The sequence below is a fragment of the Artemia sp. Qi Xiang Cuo genome, chromosome 12 (assembly GCF_049724085.1).
Source record: "Artemia sp. Qi Xiang Cuo chromosome 12, ASM4972408v1, whole genome shotgun sequence".
In the NCBI taxonomy this organism is placed as follows: Eukaryota; Metazoa; Arthropoda; class Branchiopoda; order Anostraca; family Artemiidae; genus Artemia; species Artemia sp. Qi Xiang Cuo.
The window spans coordinates 5,461,206-5,479,879 of NC_142805.1; the positions used below are offsets into that span (position 1 = coordinate 5,461,206).

General features: G+C 33.2%; 1 protein-coding gene across 1 annotated transcript in view; it reads left to right on the forward strand.

Annotated features, from left to right (window-relative positions):
* Positions 1–18,674, forward strand: part of LOC148945687 (uncharacterized) — a 152,662-nt gene that overhangs the window by 126,090 nt on the left and 7,898 nt on the right. The window contains exon 9 of the mRNA XM_089098239.1: positions 17,175–17,345. Within this exon, the coding sequence (XP_088954365.1) occupies positions 17,175–17,345 (171 nt within the window). The remainder of the gene's footprint in view (positions 1–17,174; positions 17,346–18,674) is intronic.

Consider the following 18,674-nt stretch of genomic DNA (forward strand, 5'->3'; position numbering starts at 1 on the left):
TTGATTGCTTCAAAATTCAAATATCTTTGAAAAGACTGCAGTATGAAATACATCAAAAATGGAATTTTTTGACAAAATTGATTCTATTTTAAAAAGTATTTTTTTTTTTATTACAAAAGGCACTAGATGTAGCAATTTCCTTTAAAATGAGCCATTATACAGTTCTCTATGATTTCCCAGTGCCCAGCTAGCTGAGGAGAAAGAAAAAGCGGAAAGAAAAAAATATCCCGTTTGAGGAGAATAACGTGGTTAAAGTCAATTTTCTTGATTTTCAAGCCAATATATTTTCTTTTTTATTCAAGCCAAAGGGCAGTAAGTTTCCTTTATAAAGGTTTCGGACAAGGCGGTTCTAATGGTGTACTTTTTGTTTTGATCTGACTCTTTTTTTTAGGAGTTAGGGGGTTTTATATTTCTTAACATTGGACGTGATCGTCTCTTACTAGGTTGCTAGCTACCGCTGCAACCCGGATAAGGTTCGTTCTTTCATGTAAAACTAGCAAAACATTTTTTAAGCCTGATGAAGATTTAACTAATGTGTCAAAAGTAAGGTTGCACGTCGACGATTTTGTTTTGGCCTTATTATAATTGGTATGGTGAAATAATAATACGCATATGGCTCTTAAATCACACTTCTTTATGGTTCAATATGGTCTAGTGGCTAGGATAGTTAACTTTCACTTAACAGGCTCGGGTTCGATTCCCGGGGTGGGAAAATTTTTAACTCTATAATCTTCGAACATTTGAACCTTTTATAATTTATAATGATGCATAATATAAATACTGTAATCTTAACTATAGTGGAGTTGCGTATGCAAGTTAGTATAGGGAAGAGTTCGATCTTTATTATAATTGCTAGCTACCGCTGCAACCTCTATTTTTAGGAGCTATGGGTTTTTATATTTCTTAACATTGGACGCGATCGTCTCTTACTAGGTTGCTTCTTTACTGTAATTTCGGACAAAGCGGTTCTAATGGTGTACTTTTTGTTTTGATCTGACTCTTTTTTTAGGAGTTAGGGTTTTTTATATTTCTTAACATTGGACGTGATCGTCTCTTTCTAGGTTGCTAGCTACTGCTCCAACCCGGATTTGTTTTAGTTACAAAAGGTTTTTAAACCAATTAATTTCCTTTAAAATAAGCCATTGAACAGCTCTCTACGATTTCCCAATGCCAAGCTATCTGTGGAAAAGAAGAAGAAGAAGAAGAAGAAGAAGAAAGAAAAAAATATCCCGTTTGTGGAGAATAACGTTGTTAAAGACAATTTTCTTGATTTTCAAGCCAATATGTTTTCTTTGTTATTCAAGCCAAAGGGCGGTAATTTTCCTTTATAGGGGTTTCCGACAAGGCGGTTCTAATGGTGTACTTTTTGTTTCGATTTGACTCTTTTTTTAGGAGTTAGGGGTTTTATATTTCTTAACATAGTTCGTTCTTTGCTATAATTTTATGGAAGCTATGGGTTTTTATATTTCTTAACATTGGACGTGATCGTCTCTTACTAGGTTGCTAGCTACCGCTGCAACCCGGACGACTGAAGAAGAAAAAAAACACATTGTGCCCACATCGTTGTTTACTCAGGCAGTGCTAGCGCGCTGCCTATAATAATAAACTGACTACACACAGGAAAAAGCCTACGGCTTTTTCTTCTTTGAAATAGTATGAGACAAGTCTCAAACATTCAAGTAGCTTGCTAAATCCAATGTATGCAATTGTTTGTTATTCTAATGATCGTCTTTTAATGTAATTTCTTTTGATTCATTTTTCGCATTATAAACCAGACGATATCTTGTCAGTACTTAAAATCATTCTCATAAAAAATGTGTCCTGGAGTTAGAACGTAGTAAAAAAAACAACTAATTTTTGAATTTTCAGGGTGTTTCTAGTTTTAATTAAATAGTTAGAATTATTGCTCAGACACCATAAATATTTTTGCAATTTGCATAATAACTTTAGCGATCCTGAACTGAGAACTAAAATAAAATAAAATTATCTTATCGAAAGATAAACGTGTAAATATTTTATATTCATTTAATACGTAATATATAATATTTATACACAATCTAATTAAAAGATGATCATTCGAAGAACATACCATTGCATATATCAGACTTAGTTAGCTGCTCGATTCCTTGAAAAAAAATCTCATTTGTCAACTGAAACTAGAATCATTCCTAAAAATTTTAAATAAAATAATTTTATTTAACTGCAAAGTACAAAAATATTTATGGCGTCTGATCACTAATTTCCCTTTTTTTAATTCAAACCAGAAAAAAACACAAAATTATAAAATTAGTTTGGTTTTCCTTTTGCTTCAATTAACTCGCTACGCCATTTTTTTACGCCATTAATTTTATATCATCTTAGTTAAAAGTTATTATTGCATCCTGGAAACAAACATTTTTGGCTTAATTTGTAAAGTACGTATCTCTATATTGTTGTCCTATTGTGGTCCCAATAGTATAATTCTTGTTTTGATCTGAATCTGTTTTCAGGAGTTATGGGCTACTTTAGTTTTTACTATGGGTCGTGATCGTCTCTTAATAGTTAGCTAGCTACCGCTGCAACCCAGATTATGGGCTGGAAGTTCGTTCTTTACTGTACTCTATAATCTTCGAACATTCGAACCTTTTATAATTAGAATGATGTATAATATAAATACTTTAATCTTAACTATAATGAAGTTGCCTATGCAAGTTAGTATAGGGAAGAGTTAGATCTTTATTATAAACTTTACTATAATAATGTAATTAAATATAACTCTACCAGCCTATACTATAGTTAAGTGGCCTATAAAATTTAGTATAGACAAGAGGTCGTTCTTTATTATAATTTAATACTGATCGGACATTCTCCTGACTTATCAACATTTTCCCAGCACAGTAATCAGAGACAGAGAATGAATCTATGACATCCTCTTTCCAAGCTGTACAATGAATTAGCTGTTCTCTGTCATCTTTGGGTATGTCCTGTTGTAGGTGTTCTAAAATCGTGGCCATCATTACATCAAAACCTTTCTTATTTGAAAGGGATCTTAGACTCTTCAATGGGTATTTTGTCTTTATCTGCTCGCAACTGTCACAATGCATTGTGGGGTATACATCCCTGATGTTAGCTACCTTATCAAGGCTCTCACCAAATAATTTTATTATTGTATTTTCAGCCACAGAAACTCTAATATTGCTATCACCATAGATGAAGTCTTGACTATTATTTTGTTTTGATCTGACTCCTCTGTTAGGAGCTATGGGTTTTATGTTTCTTAACATTGGACGTGATCGTCTCTTACTAGGTTGCTAGCTACCGCTGCAACCCGGATAAGACGAACCTCAAACAATCAAGTAGCTAAATAAGTCCAATGTATGCAATAGTATTCATTCCAATGATCGTCTTTTAATGTAACAACCCGGAAAAACACAGTTAGAAATACTTTTTTCTTGAGGAGGTGTTTCAGGAATTTGTTCTAAGTCATTAGTCTTACAAAGACATATACTAGTAACCCTAAGGTATAGGCAAGAGGTCGTTCTTTATTATAATTACTATAAACTAGGTTGCTAGCTACCGCTGCAAGACAGATTTGACTTTACTGTATCTTATAAGACTTCAGTTACTATGGACTACAGATCGGTCTTTATTATAACTAACGCTGCAACCCAGATTGACAAATCAGATTATGTAAACCCTGATTACAAACAGGAAAAAGCCTACGGCTTTTTCTTCTCTGGAGTAGTAAGAGACGACTCTTAAAAAATCAGGCAGCTAACTAAGTCCAATGTATGCAATTGTTTGTTATTCCAACGATTGTCTTTAAATGTGACTACCATTGCAACCCGGAATATATTAAAGATTTGAGTTAGTATAAGCGAGGGTTCGTTCTTTATTATAACTAACTAAGTCCAATGTATGCAATGGTTTGTTATTGTAATGATCTTCTTTTAATGTAATTTCGTAAGAAAAATGATTCTATTTAAAAATAATTTGTTTTATAACTACAAAAAGTTTTTAACCCCATTAATTTTCTTTAAAATGAGCCATTAAACAACTCTCTACGATGTTCCAGTGCCAAGCTATCTGTGAAATTACTAACCTATACTATAATTAAGTGGCGTATAAAATTTAGAATAGGCAAGAGGTCGTTCTTTATTATAAAAATTTCGTAAGAAAAATGATTCTATTTAAAAATAATTTGTTTTATAACTACAAAAAGTTTTTAACCCCATTAATTTGCTTTAAAATGAGCCATTAAACAACTCTCTACGATGTTCCAGTGCCATGCTATCTGTTGAATTACTAACCTATACTATAATTAAGTGGCGTATAAAATTTAGTATAGGCAAGAGGTCGTTCTTTATTATAATCTTTGGAATAGTAAGAGACGTACTAAGTCCAAAAGAAGAGTAAGTAAGTCCAATGTGTGCAGTGGTATGTTATTCCAATGATCGTCTTTTAATGTAATTCTCAATTTACGAAGATCAGCCTGCATTTTTGCCATCTTCTTGTATTTCTGAATGTAATTTCTCCCTTTGTCCTTATGCGTTCTTTGGTACGACCTCGCAGATAATTTCATTTTCATTATAGCTTTTGTCACCCCTGTATCTACCCATTATTCTAGTAGCAATTTTTTTCTTATGTTCGTTTCGATAATCTTTATTATTATCATACCGTTCCTTGCTCTTTTGTTTAGCTGTCTCAATTTTCCCTTCTCGATACCCCTGATCCGTAACATGCCTCTGTTCTGCTCTGTCATATTTCATTTTCTTAAAACCTGGATCACAAGACATATTAGTAGCAATCCTTACGCGTGCTCGAGCTTTATTGCGTTCGGTGGCATTTTTATCTCTTTTAACTAAACTTTTCTTATATTTCAGGATGTTAGCTTTATTTTTTGTGTAGTAAAATTTTCTATTAGTAGAAATTTGGATTGCTCTATTTGTTTGGTTATTCTTTCTTTTTTTCCTTTCAAGCGAGACCATATTTTTTCAAGGTTTAAAATTATTAAGTACACAATACCCCGTGTCGAGTAGCTAAAACCTAGCATAAAACAAAACTAATTTTAAAATTTTTAGGTATTTATCTTGTTTTAATTAAAAAATTAGTATTATTGGTTAGACTACCATAAATATTTTTGCAGTTTACATAATAAGTTTAGCGATTCTGAACTGAAAACTAAAATAATTGGAATTATAAGACTATAATATGGCGATACGTACTTTACGGGTTACAAACCAAAAAAAGTTTGGTTCCAGGATACAATAATAACTTTGAACTGAGATGAAAAAAATTTTGGTTCCAGGAGACAAAAAGCAAAAGCAAAACAAAATTTAGTATAGGTAAGAGGTCGTTCTTTATTATACTACATCCAACGACTATGACGTCATTGATCAATATTGTATATAAAAAATTAAGTTTTTCGTAAAAAATAATTAATTGAAAAAAAAAATTAAGTGCAAAAGTTTCTAGATCTAGAGATTTCCTTTAAAATGAGCCATTGTTCCAGTGCCAAGCTATCTGTGGAAAAGAAGAAAAAAAAAATATGCCGCTTAGGCAGAGTGTTTTAGTAGCCGCCACTTTTCTTGATTTTCAAGCCAATATATTTCCCTTGCTGTTCAAGCCAAGGGACAGAAAGTTTCCTATACAGGGGTTTTGGACAAGGCGGTTCTAATGGTGTACTTTTTGTTTTGATCTGACTCCTTTTTTAGGAACTAGGGGTTTTTATATTTCTTAACATTGGACGTGATCGTCTCTTACTAGGTTGCTAGCTACCGCTGCAACCCGGATAAGGAAAAGAAGAAAAAGAAAAAAAATATCCCGTTTAGGCAGAATGTTGTTGTAGCTGCCACTTTTCTTGGTTTTCAAGCCAATATATTTCCCTTGCTGTTCAAGCCAAGGGACAGAACGTTTCCTATACAGGGGTTTCGGACAAGGCGGTTCTAATGCTGTACTTTTTGTTTTGACCTAACTCTTTTTTTAGGAGTTAGGGGTTTTTATATTTCTTAACATTGGACGTGATCGTCTCTTACTAGGTTGCTAGCTACCGCTGAAACCCGGATGTAGCTACCCCTGGAACCACCGTATATCAGTTACTAAAGGCGAGAGATCGTTCTTTACTGTAAATTTGTTCTACAACACAGAACATTTTTTGCCAAATATTCAGTAGAACTAAAAGAACTGTTTAAAACACAGTTAGAAATACTTTTTTCTTGAGGAGTTGTTCCAGGAATTTGTTCTAAATCATTAGTCTTACAAAGACATATACTAATAACCCTAACAGGTTCGTTTTCGCCATAATTAGAAAACATTGCTTTTCCTTTGCTGTTGATAGATATGCTTGTATATATATTTTTATTGCTGCTACATAAACTGCAATTGCTCCTTCCAAAATTAATATACGAATTTTCTAAGAAGTACGCCTCCGTATATTCACTGTGTTGTCGAACATTTTCCATTGCATCTATAAACTGTTCCGCAGTTGCCAATCCAAAGCTTGGAAGCTTTTCATTAAACTGACAACATTTCTTTTGGATATTACTATGAAGTTTTGCCAGAGCATTTCTAGCCGAATTTTCAACAGCATCCGCTCTTTCAAAGAGAATTTTAATCTGTAATTTTGAATGGTTTTTGTGATCCTGGTTGAACATGCGTAAAATGTTTCTCAATTTACGTTTGTTTCGGTTTGTTTCGGTAATCTTTATCGTTATCATACCGTTCCTTGCTCTTTTGTTTGGCTGTCTCAATTTTTGCATGTCTATAAACTTCATCATTATAATAACGCTGTTTGTCACTGTCAATTTTTGCATGTCTATAATCTTCATCATTAAGATAACACTCCTTGCTGTTTTGTTTGGCTCTTTCTCTATACGCCTGGTCGGTTGAATACCTTTGTTTTTTTTTCCAAGATGCTATCTCTGTTTTTTGTATAGTACTGTTTTTTTTAATTACGTATTACTCGCTTAGAAGGCATCTTATTACAAAACAAGAAATAATATTATTATCTAATTAACACTTCTTAAGACTCGTATCGAGTACCCATAGCCAAACAAAAAATAAAACTAATTTTTAAATTTTCAAGTATTTTGTTAGTTTGAATGAAAAGATTAAAATTATTGGTCCGATATCATAAATATTTTTGCAGTTTACATAATAACTTTAGCGATTCTAAACTAAAACATAAAATGTATTAAAAAATTGAATTTTTTGGTCTGAAAATACATATTAATTCCCACATCGGGTAGTTAGAACCTAACCAAAAAAAAAATTAATTTTAACATTTTAAGGTATTTTTCTAGCTTGAATTGAAATATTCAAACTATTGCTTGGATACCATGGATATTTTTGCAGTTTACACAAGCTGCAAAGAACGCATAAGGACAAAATTAAAAATTATGTTCAGAATGTACTAACTACATCCAACGACTATGACGTCATTGATCAATATTGTACATAAAAAATTAAGTTTTTCGTAAAAAATAATTAATTAAAAAAAATAAGTACAAATGGCACTAGATCTAGAGATTTCTTTAAAATGAGCTATTGAACAACTCTCTACGATCTTCCTGTGCCAAGCTATCTGTGTAAGAAAAGAAGAAAGAAAAAAATATGCCGTTTAGGCAGAATGTTGTAGTAACCGCCATTTTTCTTGATTTTCAAGCCAATATATTTCCCTTGCTGTTCAACAAATAACAGAAAGTCTACTATACAGGGGTTTCGGACAAGGCGGTTCTAATGGTGTACTTTTTGTTTTGATCTTACTTTTTTTTTAGGAGTTATGGGTTCTTGTATTTCTTAATATGGGACGTGATCGTCTCATACTAGTTTGCTAGCTACCGCTGCGACCCAGATCATAAAGTTGTTTAAATATTAAGATACAATAAAACTTATATAAAAAAAATTTCGAATGTACCTAGTTTCATTTCATAGAGTGAAATTGTTACTAAGGCATCCTAAATATTTTTTCAGTTTACAAAGTTTAGCAGTTTTTTCTCATACCTTTCGGCTTTATCATAACCTAAATACTGTAATGATTCTTCAAAACAATTTGTTCCTTACTAGGTTTCAAATATATCCACAGACACTTACTTAGTTACCATTTATACTGAACTGTATCGATCTTTCATGTAATGTATTAAATAATTTCAGTAGGTAAGGCAAGAGTTTGTTCTTTATTATAAAAAAACTAATTTTAAAATTTTTGATATTTTTCTTGTTTGAATTGCAAAATTCAAATTATTGCTCTGACACCATAAATGTTTTTGCTGTTTGCAGCTAAATAAATTATTTTATTTAAAATTTTTAGAAATTAATCTAATTTCAGTTGACAAATCAGATTTTTTGTTAAAGCCCTAAAAGAATTACTACATTTTAATTTTAAGAACTACATTTAATATGTCTGCTTGCTTTTTCAAATGTTAAAAATATTATTTTCATTTTCGATATTATGATCTTATTTATGATCTTATTTATGAAAATATTATTTCAAATATTATGATCTGACTCTATTTTTAGGAGTTACGGGCTGTTATTTTTCTAAACATTGGACGTGATCGTCTCTTACTAGGTTGCTAGCAACTGCTGCAACCCGGATGTAATTGTTCCAGGATACAAATTTCAATGATCGTCTTTTAATGTAATTTTTCTAACATCATTCCTTCCTTCTTCTAAATTATCAACTTCTAAACTTATTTATTTCATATCGAACTATTTGTGGTACGTTCTTCATAAACTCTCATCCTGAAATCTATCAATACCATAACTACCGGGTACGCAGTTGCCTTTCATAAGTTTCTCTGTTAAACCAACTTATAAATAAAATATGCATCTAGAGCTCACAATAAGCCATTTTGTAGATTCAGACAAAACAGACAGAAAGACAAAAAATGTGATGAACTTCAGCGGGTTATTCTCTAATATAAATTTTCTTTGTTTGATCTGAAATTACAAACAGGAAAAAGCCTAGGGCCTTTTCTTGTGGAATAGTAAGAAACGACCTGGCTACAGCCTACGATTATTACGTCATTGATCAATCTTTAACATGAAATATGCATTTTTTCGTAACAAAATTTTTGTCCGTAAAAATTCTAATTTGTTTTAATTAAAAAATGTTTTTAACCCCATTAATATCTTTTAAAATGAGCCATTGAACAATTCTGCGATGTTCCAGTGCCAAGCGATCGGTGGAAAAGAATAAAAAAAGAAAAAAAGATGCTGTTTAGGCCGAATGCTGTAGTAGCTGCCACTTTTCTTGCTTTTCAAGCCAATATATTTCCCTTGCTATTCAAGCCAAGGGACACAACGTTTCCTACATAGGGGTTTCAGACAAGGCGGTTCTAATGGTGTACTTTTTGTTTTAATCTGACTGTTTCTAGGAGTTATGGGTTATTATATTTCTTAACATTGGACATGATCGTTTTTCACTAGGTTGCTAACTACCGCTGCAACCCGGGTAAAAAGACGCCATATATGCCGAATATCATAGTTCAAGCAACTTGTCTTGTTTATCATGCCAATAGATTTTCCTCGTTTTTCAAGCCATAGGACGGTAAAATTCCTATAGTTATATATTTTCATTACTATTGGCTATAGTTGGTTCTTTTAATATAACCTATTTAGAAATCTTGTTTCTTTCGTCATTGAAAAGGCAGTGTGATCTTGGAAAAAAATACATCTTCGTGTTTATGGGGATTACAGACTAACTTTAGAATCAGAAACATTTCATTTGCTGTTTTCATATGAAAAGTAAGAAGATAAATTCAGCAACTATAAATTAGGCAGAATTAAAATTTAATTAAAAGAAAAAAAATTGTACCACTTTTATTAAACGCAGCATTACAGAATCCAAGGACAGTTAGTGAAGTTTTTAAGTCAATGGACTGGTAACTTATTTTGACCTACCATTTTTGAAGAAAATTGTAACACCTTTATTCAACGCAATATTACAGAATTCATGAACAGTTATTGAACTTTTTAAGTCAATGGACCGGTAACTTGCTTTGACACTGAAGTGATAATTTTGTTTAGTATAAATATAGTTTATTTTAACTTTGCTACGTTAGTAACTCAACTGATAATGATGACTGACTGTGTCAGTGAAATGTTTAAAGCATTTTTATATATATAGAGTCACTAACGTCGTTTCCGGTGCTTTGGATAAGGCTGCTGCCAAAAAAGTTATCATTGAAGCTTGGTTCCCTGGCTCAGGGGAGCTTAGAGATCTACTTCTGGAGGGTTTGCAGGTGATGATTTTTATACTAATTAAAAGCTAAAACTAAATAAAGCACAGAAACATGCTGGAAACCCTGTCTTACCTGAGAATCGTCTATCCAAATTGGAGACGCTAACTGTTGAGGACTTTGCACCATTGAATGAGTCATAATTGACTCTTATTTGTAAACTAATAAAAAACCACTAACTGACTTTCGAAAGGATTTCAAAAGGTTGGATGAAGACAGAAATCTAGCATTTCGGGGACTCTGGAATAGATTGCACGAATCTGTTCCTATTTCAGACACTGAGAATATTATAAAGAACACATTTGGTGATGTCCGTCAAAAAAAAAACATTCCTATATTAATAAATTAGCAATAATAGATGGCAAAGAAAAAAACATTCCTATATTAATAAATTAGCAATAATAGATGGCATTGACCAAGAGAGAGAAGCTGACTTCGCTGGATGCTATTTTTAAAGGATCATGTCTCAAGCTTCAAGACGGCTATAAACAAGGCAACTATTTTTTTTTAATTCATAACTATAAGAATAACTCAGAATTGTCCAATAAGATTAATCAAACGAATAATAACGTCCTGACTGAAAGAGCTGACAGTATGTCCCTATGCGACCAGAAAGATGATAAAGTAAGGTCAGAGGAAGACGAGAAGCCGCCTGAAGTTTCATTTTTGCCTCTAGCTCCTAGTGTTCAAAGGAAACAATTAACCCCAAAAGCTATACCAATGGTATACATTGGAACACCATATGATGGAAACGACGCTCTTGGAACAGTATCTTGGCAAACTGTTACATAATTTGAAAAGCGGGACCTACTTTACCTCATCTCAACAAGTAAAGATGAATCGTGGAAGTTGATGGACAAAATGGTTGAAAACGTTGAAAATTTTTACAAGGAATTAGGCCTGGCCTATAGAGTCGCTAACGTTGTTTACGGTACTTTGGTTAAGGCTGTTGCCAAAAAAGTTATCATTTAAGCTTGGTTCCTTGGCTCAGGGGAGTATAGAGGGCTGCTTCTGGAGGGTTTACAGGTGATAATTCTTATACTAACCTTATTGGTTCCAAAAGCAATTTTTTGCTCCTTTTTTCATTAGCCCTAGGGCTTGGTTCAGCTTTGAAGTCAAACTTGAGGCAACAGCTAAAAATGTCTACTACCCTATTTCTTAAATGTTTTAGTATTAGTATTAGTATTTTAGTATTAGTTTTAGAATAAGTTTTAGTATTAATTGGCTTCCAATTACTTTTTGAACATATCATTGCTCGTATTAGTTCAGGATTCTCCTTTGATCCACAAGTGAGCCTAAATTATGTTTTACTGCTTGTTTCTAATTGTCAAAATTTTTGAGTAGAGTCTACCCCTGCTTCCCTCCCCCTTCGCTTTGTCTCTTTTTCTTATCTATATGTGAGCTAGTGCCAAATTCTCTCTAATCGTTCGGATTTTCGTTTAAAGTTACCCCCCTCCGCCCCACTCGTTCCCTTTCTCTCTCTTCTTGTCTGTTTGTGAGCTAGTGTCATATTTAAGCTACGATTATTTTGCATATAGTACACGTGAAATTCTATCTTTCACATTCTCTAAAAAAAAAGTATAAAACAAAATGGAGAGTTTTCGTATAAAGAATTATCTAAGTTTAAAGAGTACACGAAGAATTCAAAAACCAAGAACTACTTCCTTTATTGATACCACAATAAATATGCACTTGATTGAGAGTTTAATCTTACTCAGTAGTATATAAGAATTATTAGCAGTCATAATATAGTGTTTTTCCATTTATGTCATAAACTAATAAAACTGTGACCGCCTTCATTATCTAGTACATAAAAAGCAGTTCTTTGTAAAAATTTTGATCTAACTGTATTTGTAGGAGTTATGGGTTATTATAGTTTTTACTATGGGACGTGATTGTCTCTTACTAAGTTGCTAGCTACCGCTATAACCCGGATACTGTTGCAACCCTGAAAAATACTAAACAGGAAAAAGCCTGCGGCCTTTTTTTGGAATAGTAAGAAACGAACTTCAGAGAATCAGGCAGCAAACTAAATCCAATAAGTGTAAAGGTCTATCCTTAAGTAGGGTATTGGCTATCTCTGCAGCCACGATACTGATGAAAACTACTTAATCTACAATAATTATTAACTATACCAATCCTTTATGTAAAATGATTGCAGTTGCAGTTGCAACAATGATACTGCTAAAATGACTTACCATGGAAATAAATTTTCAAAAGATATTTTTCTCATATTATCTTTTCGAAAGATAACACACGTTTTTCTTTCGACGTGTATATAATTATTTATTTAAATACTTCAATTACTGTGGGTTATTGTTCGTTCTTTAATATAATTCATATATAGAAGCCTGTCACGTGCCGAGTGTTGGGGCCCAAAGCTGCCGAGCTCTCGGTACTGTGATTATATTTGTCTCGCTGAAAGCCTGCATGGCGTAGTGGATACTGAGCTGATATTCTCCTCTGAAGGTCGCAGGTTCAATTCCTGCAAAGACATTTTTTACGCATTTGTCAAGTTAAAGTCTAAACAAAACTGCTATTAATAACTACTTGACTAACACTATTTATGTTGCACTATATCGATCCTTTAGGTAGAATTATAAAAACTAACAAAAAATAAAACTAATTTTAAAATTTTCAGGTATTTTCCTAGTTTTATTTAAAAATTTAAATTAATACTCAGACACCAGAAATATTTTTGCAGTTCACATAATAACTTTAGCGATTCAAAGCTGAAAACAAAAATAAAATAAAGCCGTCTTATTAAGAGATAAACGTGTGTACACGTTGCATTCACTTAAAACGTCTTGTATGCTTATATCCTATATACGATTATAATGTCATTCATCAAGCTTGTACAAGAAAATGCAGGTTTTTTTGTCAAAATTCATTATATTTCAAAAAATATTTCATTTTTAATTACTAAAGAAAATAGATGTAGCAATTTCCTTTAAAATGAGCCATTATACAGCTCTCTATGATTTTCCGATGCCCAGCTAGCTGCGGAGAACAAAAACCGGAAAGAAAAAAGATGGCGTATGTTGAGAATATCGTGGTTACAGCCAAATTTTCTTGATTTTCGAGCCAATATATTTTCCTTGTTATACAGGCCAAGGGACGACCAGTTTGCTAAACAGAGGTTTTGGTCAAGGCGGTTCTAATATTGTTTTGATCTGAATCTATTTTCAGGAGTTATGGGTTACTTTAGTTTTTACTATGGGGCGTGATCGTCTCTTACTAGGTTGCTAGCTACCGCTGCAACCCGGATAACCGATTTCAACTCTAATTCCTGGCACTCTCAATATGCCGAGTCCAAGTCCTACTCCATTTAGCCAAAAAAAAGCTAAACTCTCTTTCGACTAGTTAAGACTAAGTTTTGCAAAGTGGTGGACCATTTTTCTAAGAAAGAAATAACTTCAAGCCCGCTCCCCCTGGAATTACCTACTAGGAGCCATACCTTTCTTCTATTCATGCATGTTTTTTTTGTTTTTTGTGTTTTTTAATTGGTTTTTCATTGGTTTAATATTGTTGTAAATTTGCTTTTTATTAATGGAAATTTTATTTACAATAAGCTTAATCCTTTAGATATGTTGTTTAGGATGTGTCTCTAATACCTAGGTGTTTACACAATTTAAGCACCCCTTCTATCTTTTATCGCTAAAAATACATTAAGAACAATAATGTCTGAAAATAGATGTTGTCCGTCTTCATGCCAATTGTCGCAGGTGCCCGAAACATGACATTCTAGCGTGTGCGAAAAATTGGAAATCTCCTTGCGTGTAATAGGTTATTTTTAGAATGTAGTTTTCAATACAGAATTTCACAAATAGCTGGTTGGTCCTGATGCTTGAGCCTCTGCTCCTTTGGAAGGGAATTGATCTTTCGAGTCCTAGCGAGGACAAAGAACTAAAGAAAAAAACGCTTTGAATGTTTCGACGAAAAATAAAATCCCAAAAATAGTATTATGTGACATTGTTGTGTGCGTCATCATTACGTAAGATACGTGCTGTCATTACGTGAGATATGCACCGTCCTTACATAAGAAGTTAAATTAAATTATTTTATTTAAAATTTTCAGGAATTATTCTAGTTTCAGTTAACAAATAAATTTTTTGCTAAAACCACCCAAAAATTACTGGATTTTACACAATAATAGATAATTGTATAAAAAAACTGTATTGCCAAACACCCTTTATGATGAACTTTATCGGTCCTTCATGTAACTAGGTTGCTTGCTACCGCTGCAACCCGGATAGATACCGCTGATATCCAGATGTATATAACTGATAAAGAAACCTGATTACATACAGGAGAAAGCCTACGGCTTTTTTCCTTTGGAATAGTAAGAGACGATCTTCAAAGAATCCGGCGACTAACGAAGTCTATAATTTGTTCTCTATCATAAACTTCATAAATCAGATGTTCTAACATATCCTACAAGGTCTAGTGGTTGGGATAGCCGACTCTCCCAGTTGGCTCGAGTTCGATCCCCGGGATGGAAAATATAAGGATTCCTTTTATTACTTCAGTTACTAGGGGCTATATTTCTTGCCTTAATGTAATCGTCTTTTACTAGCAACAATTTCTGTTAATTACAAAAGGTTTTTAACCCCATTAATTTCCAGTGCCGAGCTGTCTGTGGAAAAAAAATGAAAAAAGAAAAAAGATTCCGTTTAGGCAGAATGCTTTAGTAGCTGCCGCCTTTCTTGATTTTCAAGCCAATATATTTCCCTTGCTGTTCAAGCCAAAGGACAAAGTTTCCTATATATAGGTTTCGGACAAGGTGGTTCTAGAGGTGTACTTTTTGTTTTGATCTGACTTTTTTTTTTAAGAGTTAGGGTTTTTATATTTTTTAACATTAGACGTGATCGTCTCTTACTAGGTAGCTAGCTACCGCTGCAACCCGGGTTCTTTTCATACTTCAGTTACTATGGGCTACAGTTCGTTCTTTAATATAATATTTTTAGAAGTTATGGGCTATTGTAGTTTTTACTATGGGGCGTGATTGTCTCTTACTAGGTTGCTAGCTACCTCTGCAGCCTGAATTTCTTAATATAATGTTTAGTCTAGTGACTAGGATAGCTGGTTCTTACCCAGTTGGCCTAGGCTCGATTCGCGGTATGGGAATTTTTATCATCTTAAAGGGTCCATTTAATTTCTGAATAAAATGATGGTTGTGTTTTGAAAGAACATTAAAGTAGGTCTCGAGTGGTATGTTCATCTAATTTATAGCTCGATAAACAAAATTTAAACTCAAAGTCCAGCTGTCTAAAATAACCTTCTTTGCATCGATGTTCAGAATTACACTGAACGTAAACGTGTAAAATGAAATTCTTTACCACGAGTCACAAGATAATTTTTGATGAAATTTTACAGACTTTGTTACAACTTTTGAAAGTAGTGAAAAAATTATTTCAAGTTAAGTGATAGTTACTAGAGGTGAAAACAAATCCGAGAAGACAGATTTCGGGCGAAATCCCCAAAAATTCGGGGATAGAGGAAGTACTGATATTTTCAGACAAAATCTTCCAACTAATTTTGCTAGGCTATGAAAACTGCCAAGTACCATTGCTACTATGCTACCCCAATTTTCGCACGGCGTAGCACAACTTGTGTTTTGACAATTTTTCTTTGAGCGAAAATTATTTTTATATGTAAAACATATTTTCAGATAAAATCTGATAACAAATTTGAAAACTACCAAGCAGCATTGCTACTTTGCTACACCACTTTTTGCACGGTGGCCTGGAGGAATGTTGTACACAACTATTTTAGTTGGGTAATTAGTTTGGGTCTAGAGTGCCGACTTTATTGGGATATCAAGAAGGGATTTTAACTTTGGTAATTTCTCGGCTGATTTGGTAATTTGGAGAGCTATGAGTAAAGATCAATCAACTATTTTAGTTGGGTAATTAGTTTGGGTCTAGAGTGCCGACTTTATTGGGATATCAAGAAGGGATTTTAACTTTAGTAATTTCTCGGCTGATATTGTAATTTGGAGAGCTATAAGTAAAGATCCATCACGATTGATGTTTAATGTAAACATAGCTTTTATTGATTTGAAAATTGCCACTTATATTATTTTTTTATATTATTATTTTTTGTTTTTTATCTCAGGATATTTATCAGGAGATATTTTTAGATATTTCCCAGGCTTGGTTCATGCAAGGGGAGGAGAGTTATTTTTTTTTTGGTGAGATTTTTTTCTCTTTGGAGCTCCTTGAAAGGACCTCTTGAAACTAATTTTCATTTTTATCCTTGATTGTGATGTTTGTCACCACCTCAATCATTGTGTTATCCATTGAATTTTACTCATCAATTGAGCTTTGTGACAGACTTGACAAGCCAAAAGGGGACTGTTGAACCTTTTCCGGAATAGTTTGGGTAGAGCTCTGGAGGGCTTTAGGTGTTCTTAGCATTGCCTATTTGTAAAAGGCTTAAGACCAAAGGATAAGAAATTACAATACCAGCCCATCTGCGTTCTTGTGAAGGGAGGTCTTCACCATAATAATATATAGTTTTGAATAGGTTTTGGTCGAGTCCGGGGGGAGGGGGTTTTAGGAGGTGCTCTTAGTATCACCTATTTCTAAAAGCTTTAATACCAAAGGATAAGAAATTATAATACCAGACCATCTGCATTCTTTTCAAGGGAGGTTTTCACCATCCACAAAAAAAAACACTACAATGTGATCTAGAAAGCGGTTTGGCACACGATTGGTTGAGTTTAATTTTGATAACGAGGTATAATTTATAAAGAAAGCAGAAATGTCTTTATAAATATCTGTATGGTGTTGCTGCTGCTAAATAATATTGGGGGGCTACATGCTAAGATGATCAATTTACTTTTACTCATCCATGAACAGCCATACAAAAATTGTGGCATTGTAAATGTTCTATGACTAACCGGCTTGCTTTGTTGTGAGAGTTTTATTTGATTTTGTCTATTTTTTGTAGAAGCTGAAGACACATCCTCAAATGATGGTCAAAATATTTTTGTAAGTGCACATCCTGTGTTATTAATGGAAAATGAAGTAAATGTGTTTGCTGTTTCTCCTGGCATCTCTTCAAATTTTCAACATAATGCTGAATATCTTAAACTGGAGTCTAATATTGACGTGGACAAAGGTATGATTCAGATGTTCTGATCAAATCCTGTGTTTTAACATATCCAAAATGAGAAGGTGGATCTTAAACTTTCTTTTGAAACTGCGGCGGGGCGTGTATTTCATCTGAGTACACTGGTTGCATTCGAAAAACTAACTATTGAGTAAATAATAGCCCCTGATGGTTTTGATTATTAAGACATAAAATTTTTTATTCTGGCTTTTGGAACTTATTATAACCTTTTCAGAGTTTTTAAAATATGGATTTAGCTATATGTAAAAACAAAAAAATAATATGCTTTTTATGGTAAATATACCTTAATAATATGCAAATGTACAACTCCATATTTTAATCATTCGCTTCTAGAAACGCATTAGTTTCGTTTGATTTTAATGCAACACTGTCGCCGAAGAGTTGGAGGATTTGTATGGGGTTCAATCCCCAAGGGCTATTTAAAAATCAAATAAAAATGGGGCTTTTTCATAAATATTGTCTTTTATTAAATTGAAAGTATAGTGTGCCCGATGACGTCGGGCCATTTGCTTTAAAATTGTTCAGTACTTTTTTTTAATGATGCTTCTAACACCCCTCTTGGGTATTTGCCACGAATCCACAGCCTTTGGATTCGTAAGACAGAGATGAAAATTATTTGTGTTCAGGATAATCACAATTGTTGCATGTTGCACAGTGTATATTTTATTGTTGGTATGTTGCAGGCGGAGGTAGTTCTTTGAGAATTGATTTGCTTCTTTTTTCTGGCAACTAGTCTAGTTTACGATATTAGCTTTTTAATCATTAGAAACGCCTTGATTTTTCAGAAAAAAAAAATGTATTTCTCACTTTTGTGGTAGTAAAAAGAGGCAGGAGGTGAAACCTCCCCTACCTTCCTACCTACAATGTCTACCTTCTTGGAATTTAGAAAATGTACCAAGATATACTTGAAAATATAAAACAAATAAAATATAAAACCGTTGATTTTGAATTGAAGTTATCAAGTATTTTGAAGTACGTTGCATCAAGACATGGCTAATTGTAGGGAGAGAAAAGTCAAGACAGATAGTAATCTATCTTTTACCATTCTACTCAGCTCCCAGCTTTCACAACTTGCTAAGATTGGGCAAGAAGAGCACCGTAAGGTACCCCAAAAGAATGCTGGTTGTGTCTATTGAGAGCTTTTATCCATATCAATTCTTGATTCTCTTTGTCCATAGCTTCATTTCTTTTTGCAATCGTTTTTTTTTTGCCTCCATACTATGATTGGGGATAGCCTCCTTACACCCTCGCACCTCCATCCTCTATCAAATAGGGACTGTCTTGTTTCAGTTGTCGCCGGGTAGGATAGTATTTTAT